General features: G+C 35.3%; 3 protein-coding genes and 1 non-coding gene across 5 annotated transcripts; 1 reads left to right on the forward strand and 3 right to left on the reverse strand.

Annotated features, from left to right (window-relative positions):
* Positions 1-7,784: 7,784 nt before the first annotated feature.
* On the reverse strand, positions 7,785-7,858 carry TRNAI-AAU. Its single transcript has one exon. It is a non-coding gene; the product is annotated as a tRNA-Ile (tRNA).
* Positions 7,859-8,782: 924 nt separating this feature from the next.
* LOC125217157 (transcription repressor OFP3-like) lies at positions 8,783-9,753 on the reverse strand. Its single transcript, XM_048118992.1, has one exon. It carries the CDS (start codon positions 9,634-9,636, stop codon positions 8,806-8,808), a length of 831 nt encoding a protein of 276 aa, XP_047974949.1. The 5' UTR covers positions 9,637-9,753; the 3' UTR covers positions 8,783-8,805.
* A 2,099-nt stretch (positions 9,754-11,852) lies between these two features.
* LOC125217006 (protein ALP1-like) lies at positions 11,853-14,185 on the forward strand. The gene is made up of 5 exons (XM_048118824.1): positions 11,853-12,067; positions 12,504-13,047; positions 13,123-13,348; positions 13,424-13,869; positions 13,967-14,185. The coding sequence occupies exons 2-5, from the start codon at positions 12,523-12,525 to the stop codon at positions 13,985-13,987; spliced, it is 1,218 nt and encodes a 405-aa protein (XP_047974781.1). The 5' UTR covers positions 11,853-12,067; positions 12,504-12,522; the 3' UTR covers positions 13,988-14,185.
* A 128-nt stretch (positions 14,186-14,313) lies between these two features.
* LOC125210929 lies at positions 14,314-15,360 on the reverse strand. Of its 2 annotated transcripts, none has more exons than XM_048110569.1 (2): positions 14,990-15,360; positions 14,314-14,918 (listed from the first exon to the last, which is right to left on the reverse strand). In XM_048110569.1, the coding sequence occupies exons 1-2, from the start codon at positions 15,323-15,325 to the stop codon at positions 14,454-14,456; spliced, it is 801 nt and encodes a 266-aa protein (XP_047966526.1). In that variant the 5' UTR covers positions 15,326-15,360; the 3' UTR covers positions 14,314-14,453. The 2 variants fall into 2 exon arrangements, with proteins under 2 accessions (XP_047966526.1, XP_047966525.1); XM_048110568.1 differs by having other exon boundaries at positions 14,314-14,921.
* Between the last annotated feature and the right edge of the window lie 163 nt (positions 15,361-15,523).

The following is a 15,523-nucleotide window of genomic DNA, read 5'->3' on the forward strand; positions in this document are numbered from 1 at the left end:
TAAGGTGAAGCAGCAGATGACTCAAGCTCCTGTCCTAGCCCTTCCAAATTTTGAAAAAGTGTTTGAAGTCATGTGCGACGCCTCTGGCGTTGGAATTGGTGGTGTTCTTAGTCAAGAAGGTCGTCCCATTGCCTTCTTCAGTGAAAAACTATCTACTGCCAAGAGGAATTACTCAACCTATGATGTGGAATTCTACGCCATTATACAGGCCTTGAAGCACTGGCGACATTACTTAATTCAAAAAGAATTCATTCTCTACACCGATCATGAAGCTTTGAAGTACATCAATGGGCAACAAAAGTTGAACCAAAGACACGCCAAGTGGGTGGCATTCCTCCAGGAGTTTACATTCTCGTTGCGTCACCAATCGGGTACTCTCAATAAGGTTGCTGATGCATTAAGCCGAAGGCAAATTCTTTTAACTACATTAAGCTGTGAAGTGTCTGGGTTTGAAGCCATGAAAGACTTGTATCAGAATGATTCTTCATTTGGAAAAATATACAATGAGGTATCCCATAGCCTTGATCCTCATTATATTTTACTTAATGGATATCTATTTCGTGGCCTACAGCTTTGCATTCTTGATTGCTCTTGGAGACAGCTCATTTTGCGTGAACTTCACAATGAAGTACACTTTGGGAGAGATAAAACTTTGGCCTTAATTGCAGCGAAGTATTATTGGCCAAAGATGAACAGCGACGTAGCCAAATTTGTGAAGAAGTGTCATATTTGTCAAAGAGCCAAAGGTGTCCTAACTAATGCAGGCCTTTACACTCTTTCCGATACCCGACGCACCATGGATAGATATTTCCATGGATTTTGTATTGGGCCTGATGGTGCTGGCAGCGGAAGCGCTCACATAAATCTATCACATAATAATCAGATCTATTTAGCAGATTATTTAGACAAAACCTATTCGCGTAATTATCACATGTATCATGCTCATAACTTGAACTAATCATGCTTTAAGAATATTGAAACCTAAAACATATTTTTCTACGGAGCAGAAAAATACCTAATTAATTCTCCAAAGAATTGAAGATGGCTAGCTTCTTCTCCACGTGATGCTTTGAGTACTAGACCACAAATCTTCTCTCTGGTTCCCGAACTGTATCCCAATATCGGTGTGGGCTGATCTTACTAGAATACTAGGACTTAAATAAAGAAGACAGAAGTAATTCTTTTGGGAATAGGAGTGGAATTCGAAAATTCCTACAGCTGGGGGAGGCTGAAATTTTTGAAAATTACAAATAATGAAATTGTGTTGTTTCTGTCTCCTTTATTCTCCTATTTATATTAAGTTCCTTTTGGGCCCAGACAGGGATCTATGGAAGGTTTTGGATATGGGCTCATCCAATTTACTTTTTACTAATTAAATTGAACCCACAATTTAATAAGTTATAATTGGAATATTACGAGCAGCCACTACAGAAGTAATATTGAACTCTCCCCATCCAAATCCGAAATTACAAGTAATCCGGGTTTCCGTTTAACTTTCATTTCCGCGCTTAAAATTAAAATGTCCATTAATTAATTAATGTCTCTAGCTATTGACTTAATTAATTAACTTCTTATTAATTCCAAGAGTGGACTTAGCATGAAACGCTTATTTATTATTCATAGAGTAATCAAACTCCAACTAGCTAGGTTCCGAATAATAAAACCTTGTTTCGCGCTCTTCTTGAGGACATTATCAAACGAGACTCTCCTCGTGCACGATTCAATATAATAGCAATCCTAGCACCGCTAGATATTGATCACCACTACCCAATATATCGGGATAATTGGGTTACGAAAAACCCGCACCATTTGATAAGTCAAAGTAGTGCATAATCAATACCGTATACTCAATGCTAACCTACATTGATTAAGAAACAAATATTATCAAGACCTCTCCTTTCAGTAGATAGCCCAAGGACAAGTCTTGCTGTTAGATCCGTTCAGGTGCTATACCACACCAATGTCATCTTATTTCAGTAAGGCTTAGAAATATGCGGACTGACATTGCAACCTTTCTCGATGGATAGTCAAATTCCATCTAGGTTGTGAAATTCATCTTTTTCTTTGTTTAGAACTGACCGTGTTACCTTAAAGTGGACGACGCCCACAACCGGTCTACTAAAACAAAGACTTAGACTTTGTTAAGTTAACTTATACATTTAAACATGCCTAGCTAGGTTCCGAATAATAAAACCTTGTTTCGCGCTCTTCTTGAGGACATTATCAAACGAGACTCTCCTCGTGCACGATTAAATATAATAGCAATCCTAGCACCATCTAGATATTGATCACCACTACCCAATATATCGGGATAATTGGGTTACGAAAAACCCGCACCATTTGATAAGTCAAAGTAGTGCATAATCAATACCGTATACTCAATGCTAACCTACATTGATTAAGAAACAAATATTATCAAGACCTCTCCTTTCAGTAGATAGCCCAAGGACAAGTCTTGCTGTTAGATCCGTTCAGTGCTATACCACACCAATGTCATCTTATTTCGTAAGGCTTAGAAATATGCGGACCGACATTGCAACCTTTCTCGATGGATAGTCAAATTCCATCTAGGTTGTGAAATTCATCTTTTTCTTTGTTTAGAACTGACCGTGTTACCTTAAAGTGGACGACGCCCACAACCGGTCTACTAAAACAAAGACTTAGACTTTGTTAAGTTAACTTATACATTTAAACATGCATTAACATCCATTAAATGTAAAACATAACAACATTATGACAAAAATAATCTGTTTTATTTATTGGAAAATAAAATAAGAGTTTTACAGTATTCAATCACTCGAAACGTGATTTCTAGTATACAAACTCTAACAGGGCCTACCCCGTACTCAACGTGCTATGGATTCAATTTTTGTTGTGGTTGACAGGTTTTCAAAAATGGCACACTTTGTGGCTTGTAGAAAAACCATGGATGTTGTCAAAATTGCTCACCTTTATTTCAAGGAAATTGTTCGCCTACACAGTCTACCTCGCTCAATCACCTCAGACCGAGACACCAAGTTTGTGAGTGTATGTTGGAAGAGCCTTTGGAGTAAGATGTGAACAAAGCTAAACTTCAGCAGTGCCTATCATCCACAAACTGATGGTCAAACCGAGGTTGTTAATCGGAGCCTCGGTAATCTGTTGCGAAGCCTTGCGGGTTCCAAACCGAAGCAATGGGATATAGCCCTTCTGCAAGCGGAGTTTGCTTACAACTGATCCACAAATCGAACTTCTGGTTTTAGCCCTTTCGTCATGGTGTATGGAGCAAATCCGCCTGGTGTTCTTGACTTAGCTCCTACCCCTCGTATTGGGCGTTGCAATCCTAAAGCGGAAGAGATGGCTGAACACCTCCGGGCTATTCATGAACATGTTCGAGAGAATATTCAAAAAAGCAATGAAGAGTATAAGACTCGAGCTGATGGACGGAGAAGGGATGTACTATTTGAAGTTGGTGAGTATGTTTGGGTGGTGCTACCTCGAGATCATTTTCCTCTCGGTGAGTACAATAAGCTCAAAGATCGTAAGATTGGGCCTTGTGAAGTATTGGCTAAAATCAATGACAATGCCTACAAGTTGCGTCTTCCTAGTCATCTGAAGACCTCCGTCTTCAATGTCAAGCATTTAAGTCCTTATGTTGAAAATGATGGCAATTTGAACTCGAGACCGAGTTCTTCTCAACTCGGGGAGACTGATGCAGGGGCCTCCACTACATTTGAGGATGTTGGGCAGTTATCCGATTCTACCTTAACAACACTAGAATAGCGGGGAATGCAGATGTGAGCAACGTGCAAGAAATGGGTTGAATAGTGGATGAAGTCAGTTAGTTTGTTTCCTTAATTTTAGAGTTTGTTGTTTTAAGGTTTATGTTGTTAATATCTCCATATGTATATATAGCTTAGCATGTGAGTGAGAGCAGGGTGATTTTTCTTTGGTAAAAAAATAGATCTCCTGTTTATTTGAGGGATACACCTTCAGATTTTATATCAAGTATTCAGTCTTACTTCTTCTCTCATATTATTTATTTGATCTCTCTTACATACTTTGATTTAATCGCGATATCGGTCGACATCAACTGTGGTTCCACGTACATGGACTGTGGTTCCCAGCGAACCATAAAAATAGTGTTCATTGTAATGATCGCAAGAGTTGTGCAGACTATGAGTTACTTTTGGATAGGGTAATCCTCGAGACTATGTTCGAAGAGTACAAAGACATCATATTACAGTACTGGCCAAATCTACACAAACCAGGTGATTTTGCTGCTACCAAAGTGTTTATTGAATCTGAATGGTGGAAGCACGGATTTACTCTTAATGTGACGGCACCATGTTATCTCTATTACGGGCTATTATTGCGCCACGCTTTCCCCCCCCGAGTAAGTGTTATTATAATTTTTTTAACTTTTTAAAATTGGAATTTATATTACTCCCTCCGTCTCAGTTTAAGAGTCTCATTTTGTCATGAAAGTCCGTCCCAGTTTAAGAGTCACATTTAGAATCTTCCATATTTGGACATAAAATTTTATCCCATTATTCATCAAAATTACACTCAAATGCCATTATCTACATAAAAATAAACCAAAAAAATGAAAAACCAAAAATTCAAACCATCTCACTTTCCACCAACTCACTTCATTTATTACAAACTCCACCATCTCATTTAATTTATTACACAGTCTACCAATTTCTTAAAACTCGTGTCATAACTAATTCTAACTCCTAAACTGAGACGGAGAGACTATTATTTAACTATTTCAATTTTTATTTAATTCAGATCTCCATTTGTTTGTTGAAGTTCTAATAGATGAAGCTGACGTGTTGTGGCATACAGCTTGTTCATTATCAAATTTGAATGTATTCGGTAGTAATCTTCGATTCAATGCCAAGTATGGACGAAATGTACAACCAGAGATAAATGTGAGGTATATGCCAAATTATAATGTTCATATCATATGGGAAATACGGCCTCGATTCGTAAAGAGTTCCAATTTTGAAGTGGTACGGACTATGGTTAAACAAAATATTTTCGGGATCCATGAAAGGGAAAAGCACTGGTCGACAATTTCTTCTACCATCCATACAACATGTATATTAAATACTTGTTTATTAAATGCATAGTTTATTAAATGCAGTTTATTAATATAGATGGAGAACATGAATATTATAGAGATTAAAGGCGAAGCGAAGAGAGAGTAGCTGAGACGTATAAAGTTATAAAATCATTTATATATTTTTCGGTATAAATTTATACGAAACTGTTGGTATAACTAAGTAGGAAAAGAAAAATTCGGTACAATATACCGAAGTAGGGAAAGCAAAATCCAGTACAATATATCGAAATATTGATTAATACTAATATTAATATATACTCACATTTTATTATAAAATTAATATATAAAAGTAGAACCCACAATCCACTAATTTTTTCAACGCACTTTCTATTACATTTCTTAAAACCCATGTAGGGTCAAAGTGGAACAAATTTTGGAGGACGGAAGTAGTAACATCATTACATAAGAGTAAAAAGTAAAATGTAATACAATCACAAATGAAATGGAGAAAAAATTAAGTGGTCTAGACACACCATGTGGCATGATGACGTGATGTGTCCCACTAATTAGCATTTGACAAGTGTAACTACAAAGAATCTAGTGATATAAACTATTTAAGGTATTTAGTTTAAATAAATGATATAAAATCTTGAAATTTGGAAACTTTCTAAGTTAATCTATGAATAATACATAAACACATACAGGGTCAGGGGTGCGTTATAATGATAACTCATATTTATGTGATAACCTAATAACCCTATCATTTTATGGGTCAAAAGTATCATTTTTACTAAAAATGATATTTTTTCAGCATGCATAAAATGATACTTTTAATCCATAAAATGATATTTTGTTCTATAAAATGATACTTTTCGTCCATAAAATGAGGGTTATTAGGTTATCACCATAATTATGGGTTATCATATGATCACATCCCTATAGGGTCACATAAATATATATTTCATCTTTTATTTTCAATATGTATTCACATCAATTTAAGTGATTGATTTAAAAAATTTACAGAAATATATTTAATTTTGTGCAATGACAAAATAAAATTATATAGATATTTTGTATTCGTGCCTGGTGCTAATAAGATTAATTAGAGTTTAATTTATCATTATATTTTTTTATTTATAATTTTTTATATATATAAAAAAAATTAAATAGTACTCCACTAAATTAAAGTTATCGTCTTATGATTTTTCAATATACATCAATATATATAATACTCGTACTCATACTACTCTATAAAATGCAATATATTATTGTAACAGCTATGCAAAATGTTGATACATATTTATATGTATAAAAAAAAACCATAATAACTTAAATTTATTATTATTTTTTAATATTTTTCTATTTATGTATGAAAAAAAATCACAAATAAAATGCATAATGATAAGTAAACTATAATTAATCGTGTTAGCATAAAAATATTTATTAATCTTAAATCAACCTATATGCTAATAGAATCGTAGATGGCCAAATAGATATTGAAAATAAAAGATGATATATATATTTATAGGTCTGTGTTAAAATGACAACACCTCACCTCTTAAAGTGACAACGTGACACCATATATACAGCAATATTATAAACGCTACACAACAATCTATAGATTGTTGTATAGCGTGTTGGATATTGCTGGCCGAGAAAAATTGTTGTATAAAGTGTACCATATTGCTGGCCGTGTTTTTTAGTTTTTTTTTTTTTTTCCACATGACAGCCTTTTATTATTCGTCCACGTGTACAAAATGATTGGTAGAAATGATGGTATGGTGTTATTTTAAGAGATGATGGCACACTAACACTCCCCTATATTTATATGTATATATGTATTATTCATAGATTAACTTAGAAAGTTTCCAAATTTCAAGATTTTATATCATTTATTTAAACTAAATACCTTAAATAATTTATATTTTAGATTCTTTCTAGTTATACTTGTCAAATAGTACTAATTAGTGGGACACACCACGTCATCATGCCATGTGGTGTGTCTAGACCACTAAAAATTTTTCTCAAATGACAAGAGGACTACTATCATATGTGACGCCCCGATTGGGTTTAACTATTTTCACAATGCAAATATATATAGTTCGGAAGAAAAACTATTTACATGTTACTACTACTTCATAATTTATCAAATACAGTAATACAAAATTTTTGTCCAAATTGGGCTCACCACTAACAAAAAATTTATATACTTTAATGTAAATATGAAATGATAAAAGCTTTAATAAAAGATAGGAAACATATTAACGAGTTGACTGAGCCATTCAGCTACATAAGAAATGAACTAAAGTTTTCAAAAAAAAGACAAACGCCCAAAAATTTCCGACTTAAATTGATCCACCAAAATCTTATAATGAAATGAATACTAAATTGACTGACAAATAAGAATCCAATATAGTAATTTTAGTCTTTCAATATAAATCCAATATAGTAATCCATATATGAAATCGATATAAATCTAAATGTAGCCAAAGAAGAAACTATATATTAAACCAAGAAATTGCAATTCAACGTCAACTTTGTAGCCAAATGTGGAATTTCTAATTGCAAAACTGTAAATTGAATAGGAAACCAAGAAATTCTTGAAATGATGATATAGATAACAGCCTTTCTAAACCAATCAAAAGTTATTGCATTAAAACAAATTAGCTTATTTGATTGAAACCAATATAAAATTACTGGATAAAAATGTGATAAAATAATATACACTAAAAGATGGCCCATGCAGGTTTCGAACCTGCGACCTTCGCGTTATTAGCACGACGCTCTAACCAACTGAGATAATAGGCCAGATATCGTTGTGTTTCGCTAACTAATACTATATTTAATATTAACATCCATCTGTTTAAAATCGCCTTATTCTTATTTTACGCATATAACAGAATTCATTTCATGTATCATTAAAAGAATTGAAATAAAATCATAGTTTATCAATTTTCAAAATGCTCTCACAAATGTTAAAATTAAAAATAATATTACAAAATCATATATGACATGACACGGCCATTCATTTTTGAAAGTTGATTAAAATAATGTCGAATTTTCTCAAATGACGTGATTTTTTTTTGTCACATTATATTCAATTTGCTACACTAATTTCGACCAATGTGGAACAATTGCGAAAATTTTAAAAAAAAAGAGAGTTAATTTTATATTTCAATTTTATAATTATAGAATTGACAAAAACTAAATAAAAATATGTGACATAAATAACAGTTATCCTTTTTTAAAAAAAAATCACTTGCACCACCTAATAAGTATTTCTTTGACTTAATTAAAATCTTGATATTTCATGGCCTAGGCTATTAGTCGTAGCTTTGCAAAATTGCAAATGACTCGTGATTTATTTGCTTTGACAGCCATATATATGTACGTAAATTAAATGAAAGCTTGAGGCTCCTATTATTTCTAGATGCAATGAAACCTATAGCCTACAACTCTTTTTACTACACGAAATCTTTTATTTTCAATCCTCTCCATGTTTCATGTTTTGTATCTTCAAATTGTGTAACACAATAAACTAAACAAAAGATCTATATCAACAAAAGTTGTGACTCACTACCATCACTTACCTCAAATTTGAATCTTAGCCACACATATATATATGTGACCATTTTCTATTTAGATAATAAAAATCAGTTTTTAAGTTAATAATACCAGACGGTAAATATTCGTAAATCTAAAACAAACTATTTAATAATTAGAGACAGTAAGTACTCGATCAACTGAGCAATCCTCTAAGAATAAAAATACGGTACATTGTTGACATACGAATCTCCTTTAAGCTCATCCCAAACTTGTGTAAACACGCTAATGATCAGATCATGATATTGACTACAATTCATCGTCAAATAGCAAGCCAACAAATCCTCGAGTTCGTCAGGATTCCCTAACCCCTTCTCTCGAATCACCGCAACCATGGAATCCTTGAAATCCCGGCGCGGATCAAACGAGCTCTTGACAACCACAACGCTATCGAAAACCGTGTTCCCCTCCAACACCCACTCATTGGGAGCCCTCTTCTTTGCCTTGCTCCTCGCTTTCCGTATCTCCTCGAGAGCCCGAATCTTGCATTCGTTTCTCGGGGAGTACGCTTTCGAGGCCCTTGTCCTTGGCACACGGACACGGCCCTCCCTTTTCACTTTGATTGGAGGAAGATATTCATTTCTCTCTCCCACACCATTATTATCTTCTCCACTCCTTTGTTTTCCTCTCTGTTTCCTTCCCCTGTTTTCTCTCATCCTCTTTATATCCGAAACCATTTCACTGAAATTCCTCTCCCGAGGCTCGCTCGGGAAGGGGGAAAACACGTCGGAATCTTGATTGATTCCGCCGGTGCTGCGGCGTGGCTGGATTCTGTCGTCGGTGAAGGAGATTCTCCAATAGGGGTCGTGTTCGTCGAGGCTGTAGAATCGTCCTTCGTCTCTGTAAAAGGATGAATTCGGAGAGGGAATGTCAAGGGAATAATTGGAATTGTGATGAGTGTGGGTTTTTTTGGATGAATTTGGATTGAATTTGGAGAGGAGTCGAGCGAAGAGAGATGAAGATGAGTTTGTAGACCACTTCATTGTTAATTTTGATGGAATGAATGTGGGAGAGATTAAAGTTTAGAGGAGGAGTTGGATAATAATGGAGGGATAATACAGTTAGGAGACGGTTAGAGTGTTTAAAGAGAGGCGTCGTGGGTTGGTTTGGTTTCATCACAGATACATCACAGATACAGACAATGTGAGATAGTTATTATCTATGTACTTTTGGTGGAGCATGTGTTTTAATGCATAATTGAAAAAATATGAGAGAAGAAAGAGATAAAAAAAAAAAAGTAATTAAAGTATTGTTAATAGAGTATAAGTGTTATTTTATCAGAGATAAAAGAGTTTACAAAATTAGAAAATGTATATTTTTATGGGACAGACTAAAATGAAAATAGTGCATACTCTCGTGGGACGCACCGCAAGAGCACTATTTTCAAACAATAAAAAAAGCACGCCATATTAGAACTTGTGACCACTTTATGCTACTTTCTAGTAGTATGGTACTCACTTGATAACTTTTTGGAGTGGGTTTTTCATAGTTGGAGGGAGGTCTCATATTTTTGGAAATTTTTGTAATGTTGGAGCAATGTGGAATTGTATGACATCTTGGATATGGGACAAAAAAATAGGGGTGGAGAGTAATTATTAAGAGAAGAGGTACTGGGGATGTGATTAATATCAAATCAGTTTTAAACACTAAATGGTGAATAATATCATTATAGTTAAGATAACTCAGAGTTCAATATAATGAACTATATCAAACTAATGAACTTTGAATTTTTATATTACGTCAGATTAATTAATGAACTAATAACAAACTAATAAACTTCGAAATTTTATATTACATCATGTGTCATCATTGTTTTTTAATCTCTGAATTCCCTATAATAAAGTTGTAATGAACTCTCGTTATTTTATAATGATGTGTTTGGCGTTTAGCATTTAAAACTAGTTCGATTATATAATACAATCCAGGGTATTAGGGTTCATTGCAGAGGATTTCTTACATAATCATTTTTTCCTTCAATTTATGAGAAATTTTACTATAAGGTATAAGTTCATGATTTTTGCAACTAAATTTTAAGCTCATGGAAAATATCAAATTAGGTCAAACTTTATGATAGTGTAGAGCAATAGTCTTACTTAAAATTTATTCTTTATCATTTTTTACACAAATATTCTTATTTTAAATGGTATTCATTTCATATTTAAGAGTAAAAGTGACCATTTTTTATTTTCTGACTAAATAAAATACCTAAATTATGCAATGTAGGGGGGCCTCCATCTTTGGACATAATGCTTCAGTAAAATTATGTGCAACTGCGAAGTATGATATCAATCACTTTATATGTACTTACAAAACAATTAATAAGTGTGTCATTCTGACAAATTTTAATGATGTACACATAATATACTTATTCAATACTACTTTAATTGTTAAGGTCAGTTTAGTAATTTAATAGGAGTAGTATATAGATATTTGAGATCCAAATAACTGATATAAGAATCCTTTCCATTTTAAGTTCTTCAGTTATTTATACATCGATACTATGCAAATAAAGATTCTCTCTAACTAAGTTTTCAAAGAATAAAATAAATTAGAATAACATATTTGGAAAAGGAATTATTTGGTCTGTTTCATATTACTCCTATTTTTGACACATTGTTGTGTTCTGTTTCTTTGCGTTAAAATAAGAGTCTATAATTGGTTATAATTACCAATTATGCATTTTTTGCCACCTGTTTGTCTGACATGTTTTTATGTTTGGTACTTGTAATGTAATAATTGTATCATTACTTATATCAACTATTGTTTGGAATTTGTGGGTTAGTTGTCTTTTACTCTTCACTTTATTTTCAGATCCACTTCTCTTGTGTGCTTTAATGTTATTGTATAATGCATACACGTGAAGTTTAAGTTTGCCCTATGTACATCTCGAATACATAGTCATGCTATGTTGGATTTTATCAGATGCATTATCTTTGATTATCAATAAAAATTTGTACACACTTTTTATTTTGTTGCAGCTATGGTCTCCACATGTACGTTATCTATTTATTTACAGTAAATCAATACCACTTCATATTTTTCTAGTTTGAGAAAAGTAGTCGACTTTCTAATTGATGGTCGTTTTTATTATCATAGAAAGTGACAGGAATTTAATCACAATAAATATAGGGCCAGTTTTTTAGCCTTGATAATACAGGAAAATGAAAGTAGTCCACCTTTTTCTCTCTGTTTTGTACCATTGATCGTTTTTCCATTCGACCCGGGATTTGGGTCTTCGACCCGTCCTTTTTTACTGTTTTAGGTAGAATTCCATTGTTAAACAATCCAGAAAATCTTGTGGGTTTATTTTCCAATTTGGGGGAGTGTGGAAGGACTATAATTCATCTTCCTCATCTACCCTCGACACCTCATTGCAGCGCTCCAAACTTTGCGAAAGGATTTCATTTTGTGGAGGTAAGTTTTATACAATTGAAACATTTGATTATGTGGCCTTTCAGATCGAATCTGGACTTGCTTCTTCCATCGGTTCGAGATCGGTGCAGTTTTTGCAAATTTGATTTTGAACGATTCTTGTAGCTCACTTGTCTCGTCGTGTTTCATTTTGTTAATATGAATTATTTATGGTTGATTGTGTGGTCTTTCAGATCGCCCCTTCAATTTTTTCTTCCGTGGGTTCTAGCTCGGTGAACTTTTTGCAAATTCAATTTTGAACGATTCTTGCAGCTCACTTGTTTCGCTGTGTTTCATTTTGTGAATATGAATTATTTACTATTGAATTGTAGAAGATATGCATATTCATTTTAGGCAGAGCCAAAATCAGTGACTTTTACATCATATGTATTATCGTGGTTATGAATTGCAAAATAAGCAGTAGCGGTGTCTTTTGTAGATTTCCCTGTTCTTCGACAATGGCATCTCCAGTTTCGACGACGGCACTTGTAATTCAACTGATGGAGGAGGTTATGCATAGCCATCAACTTGATGTTATTGCAATGATTCTCATATATCTACAACAGAACCGTCGGAGGCTGAACCAAAGATCTGTACGAGCTATTTATGGTCGTATCAAAAGGATACCAGACCAAGTGAGGCATATTAATCGCTTGGTCAATGTATCCGATGTGGCATGTTTAGAAAACTTGCGTATGGATCGGAACGCTTTCGGAAGGCTATGTCGCATATTCAGACAAACTGGTGATCTAACAGACGGCAGGTTTGTGAAGGTTGAGGAGCAGGTCGCGTTGTTTCTATCTATCTTGGCACACCACAAAAAGAATCGCGTTGTCAAATTTGATTTCCTGCGTTCTGGATACACGGTTTCTCGCTATGTTCATCGTGTCCTACGAGCTGTGATTAGGTTGCAAGCCTCTCTGCTTGCTACACCGGAACCGATAACAGATGATTGCACCGACAACAGATGGAAGTGGTTCAAGGTGTTAGCTTTTACAGCCCAAAGAGGTTCAATATAATGTAGTTCTAGCTTTTAAACAAATTTGTTATTGATGCAGGGGTGCCTTGGAGCTCTAGATGGGACTTATATCAGCTTACACGTGCCCCAGACTGATAAACCTCGGTATCGTTCACGAAAAGGTCAAATTTGCACCAACACCTTAGCCGTTTGTGACCGGGATATGAAGTTCGTGTATGTGCTACCGGGATGGGAGGGATCTGCAGGGGATGCTCGGGTCCTCCGCGATGCTGTGAATCGCCCCAATGGATTGAAGGTTCCTCGAGGTGTGATTTAGGAACCGTTATACTTGATTCTCAGCTATCTATTACTATTGATCAAAGTTGATTATTCGATTGCAGGTAATTACTATCTATGCGACAATGGTTATGCAAATAGTGATGGTTTCCTAACTCCCTTCAAAGGTGTCCGCTACCATCTAAAAGAATGGGGGCCCGCTACTGAGGCCCCTCAGAGTCCACGCGAAATTTTCAATATGAGACACACGCGTGCACGAAATGTCATCGAGCGTGCGTTCGCTGTACTTAAAATGCGTTGGGGAATCTTGAGGAGTGCAGCCTTTTACCCGGTGAAGGTGCAGATTAGGCTTATTATGGCTTGCTTTCTACTTCACAACTATGTGCGAGGCGCAATGTTATCCGATCCAATCGAATTGGCAATGGATGGAGGTCATGTTGACAATGATTTAGAATCCGAGGCTGTTGAAAATGAGTTTGTTGACACAGTTGAGCCTACAACAGAGTGGAATACTCATCGAGATGCCTTAGCACAATCGATGTGGAACGTGGTATGTTTTTTTATGACAAAATTCTTATGTTTGATTACTTGTGTTGTGGTCAGTTTTGGCCTTAGCAAGCACCTAATATGAACTATGCAAATTTCAGTACACCGGTGCTCCGCTATGATGCATCATCAACGAAGACAAGCAGAAGCTTCACCTTTTGAGTCAAGTTGAAGTGGTTCAACTCTTCCTAACACTATGTAATATGTATGGGATGTTTTTGAATGTATGAACAAGGATTATGAATCAGGAGCACTCTATGTTACTAAAACTCTACCCTATGCATATGAATTTGTGTGAATGAGTATATATTTTGCTCCAACACGGACTGATATAGTGTAGTTTCATATACACCTTCATCAACCCAAAATAGTTATAATATATTTTGAATATTAAAGCCCATTTAAATATCAGTTGATGTGTTTGATAAAACACACCACTTTACATCTTCAAAACAAAAAGCCTCCCAGAACACATTCAAAAAACAAAAAGGGGAGACGATGGGCATCAGATATCTAATATAAGATAAAGGTTAGCCTACTATAAACAAAGCACTTGTAGATACTTGCAAGCATAATCTAGACAACTTCCTACGGAGCAGTACGTCGGCTGGCAGGGAGAGGGCTACACGAGGCACATGAACTCGCAAAAGGGGAACCATTCAGCACGTGTGGGCAAGTCGGCTGAGTGGGACGTGGTGGTTTATTTTTCATTTTTGACTGGAATCCGGCACCCATAAGTGGAACCACATGACACTGGTCCTTCATAGTTGACGATTGACAATCAGTTGGGCTTTCATCATGGACAAATAGCTTACGTCGGACTTTGGACTCTGCCCCAATAGCCGGAGAGTTGACCTCATCTTCATCTTCTGACGGCGTCACACATTTCACTGGGATGGGGTTTCCACCTCCGCTTGAGTCGGAAATTACAATGACTGTAGGAGTGTCATCAAGCTGCACATCTTCAAGCTTTACATCATCAAGAGCAAATAAAGAAGCTAGGAGATTGAATTCAGGCTCGTCTCTGTGATAGTATGCCGCAGCAAAGGTGTTCTTCTACAAAATAAATATAAGTTATATGAAATGAGTTATATGCCATACAATGTAGTAGAAGCAGTTATTACCTTCAATATTTCATCCCACACACAATCAGCTGCAGCGACAAAGTTTTGACGTTGAACCCAAGATGCCCCTGTAGTGTGTACCACCTCTTTGAAGGTGTGGTGTCGAGATTGCAGATGGCGTAGCCGGTCAGTCAGTTCAGAGATTGTGAGTTCGATCCCGAACTCACCCTGTATAGCCAGCCCACACTCGTTCAAGACCCATGGGGGTATATTACTACCTTCCCAGCATGCGTTGTCGCGAAAACGTATGATAGTTGACAACATCAGAGTATCCATACGTGGATTCCAGTTGCCTTGATAAAAAAAGACATCTTGCAGTGGTATGTTCATAGCCATTTTCGGAAAGTTAGAGATACATGTAGTAGAATGAGTTGCCTACAAGCCTTTTTATAATACTCATCTTAAAAAGAAAGGTGTAGTAGATTACATCACACAACTACCCACTCCTCACTCAGCAATTAATGGTTAGCTTTAATTAAGCATAAGATAAACCTGACTCATATCTCTCATCTTCATTGATTATCTCAGAGGATT

This window comes from Salvia hispanica, chromosome 3 (assembly GCF_023119035.1).
Source record: "Salvia hispanica cultivar TCC Black 2014 chromosome 3, UniMelb_Shisp_WGS_1.0, whole genome shotgun sequence".
NCBI classification, from domain to species: Eukaryota; Viridiplantae; Streptophyta; class Magnoliopsida; order Lamiales; family Lamiaceae; genus Salvia; species Salvia hispanica.

What these genes read in the sequence shown, in the direction of transcription:
- LOC125210929 (XM_048110568.1), bottom strand. Translation starts at nt 15,325, where the DNA reads ATGGCTATGAACATACCACTGCAAGATGTCTTTTTTTATCAAGGCAAC. An exon ending in TGTGGGATGAAATATTGAAG is followed by an intron (nt 14,922 to 14,989) that starts GTAATAACTGCT and finishes TTTATTTTGTAG; the next exon opens with AAGAACACCTTTGCTGCGGC.
- LOC125217157 (XM_048118992.1), bottom strand. Translation starts at nt 9,636, where the DNA reads ATGAAGTGGTCTACAAACTCATCTTCATCTCTCTTCGCTCGACTCCTC.
- LOC125217006 (XM_048118824.1), top strand. Translation starts at nt 12,523, where the DNA reads ATGGCATCTCCAGTTTCGACGACGGCACTTGTAATTCAACTGATGGAG. An exon ending in ACAGATGGAAGTGGTTCAAG is followed by an intron (nt 13,048 to 13,122) that starts GTGTTAGCTTTT and finishes TTATTGATGCAG; the next exon opens with GGGTGCCTTGGAGCTCTAGA. An exon ending in CACAATCGATGTGGAACGTG is followed by an intron (nt 13,870 to 13,966) that starts GTATGTTTTTTT and finishes TGCAAATTTCAG; the next exon opens with TACACCGGTGCTCCGCTATG.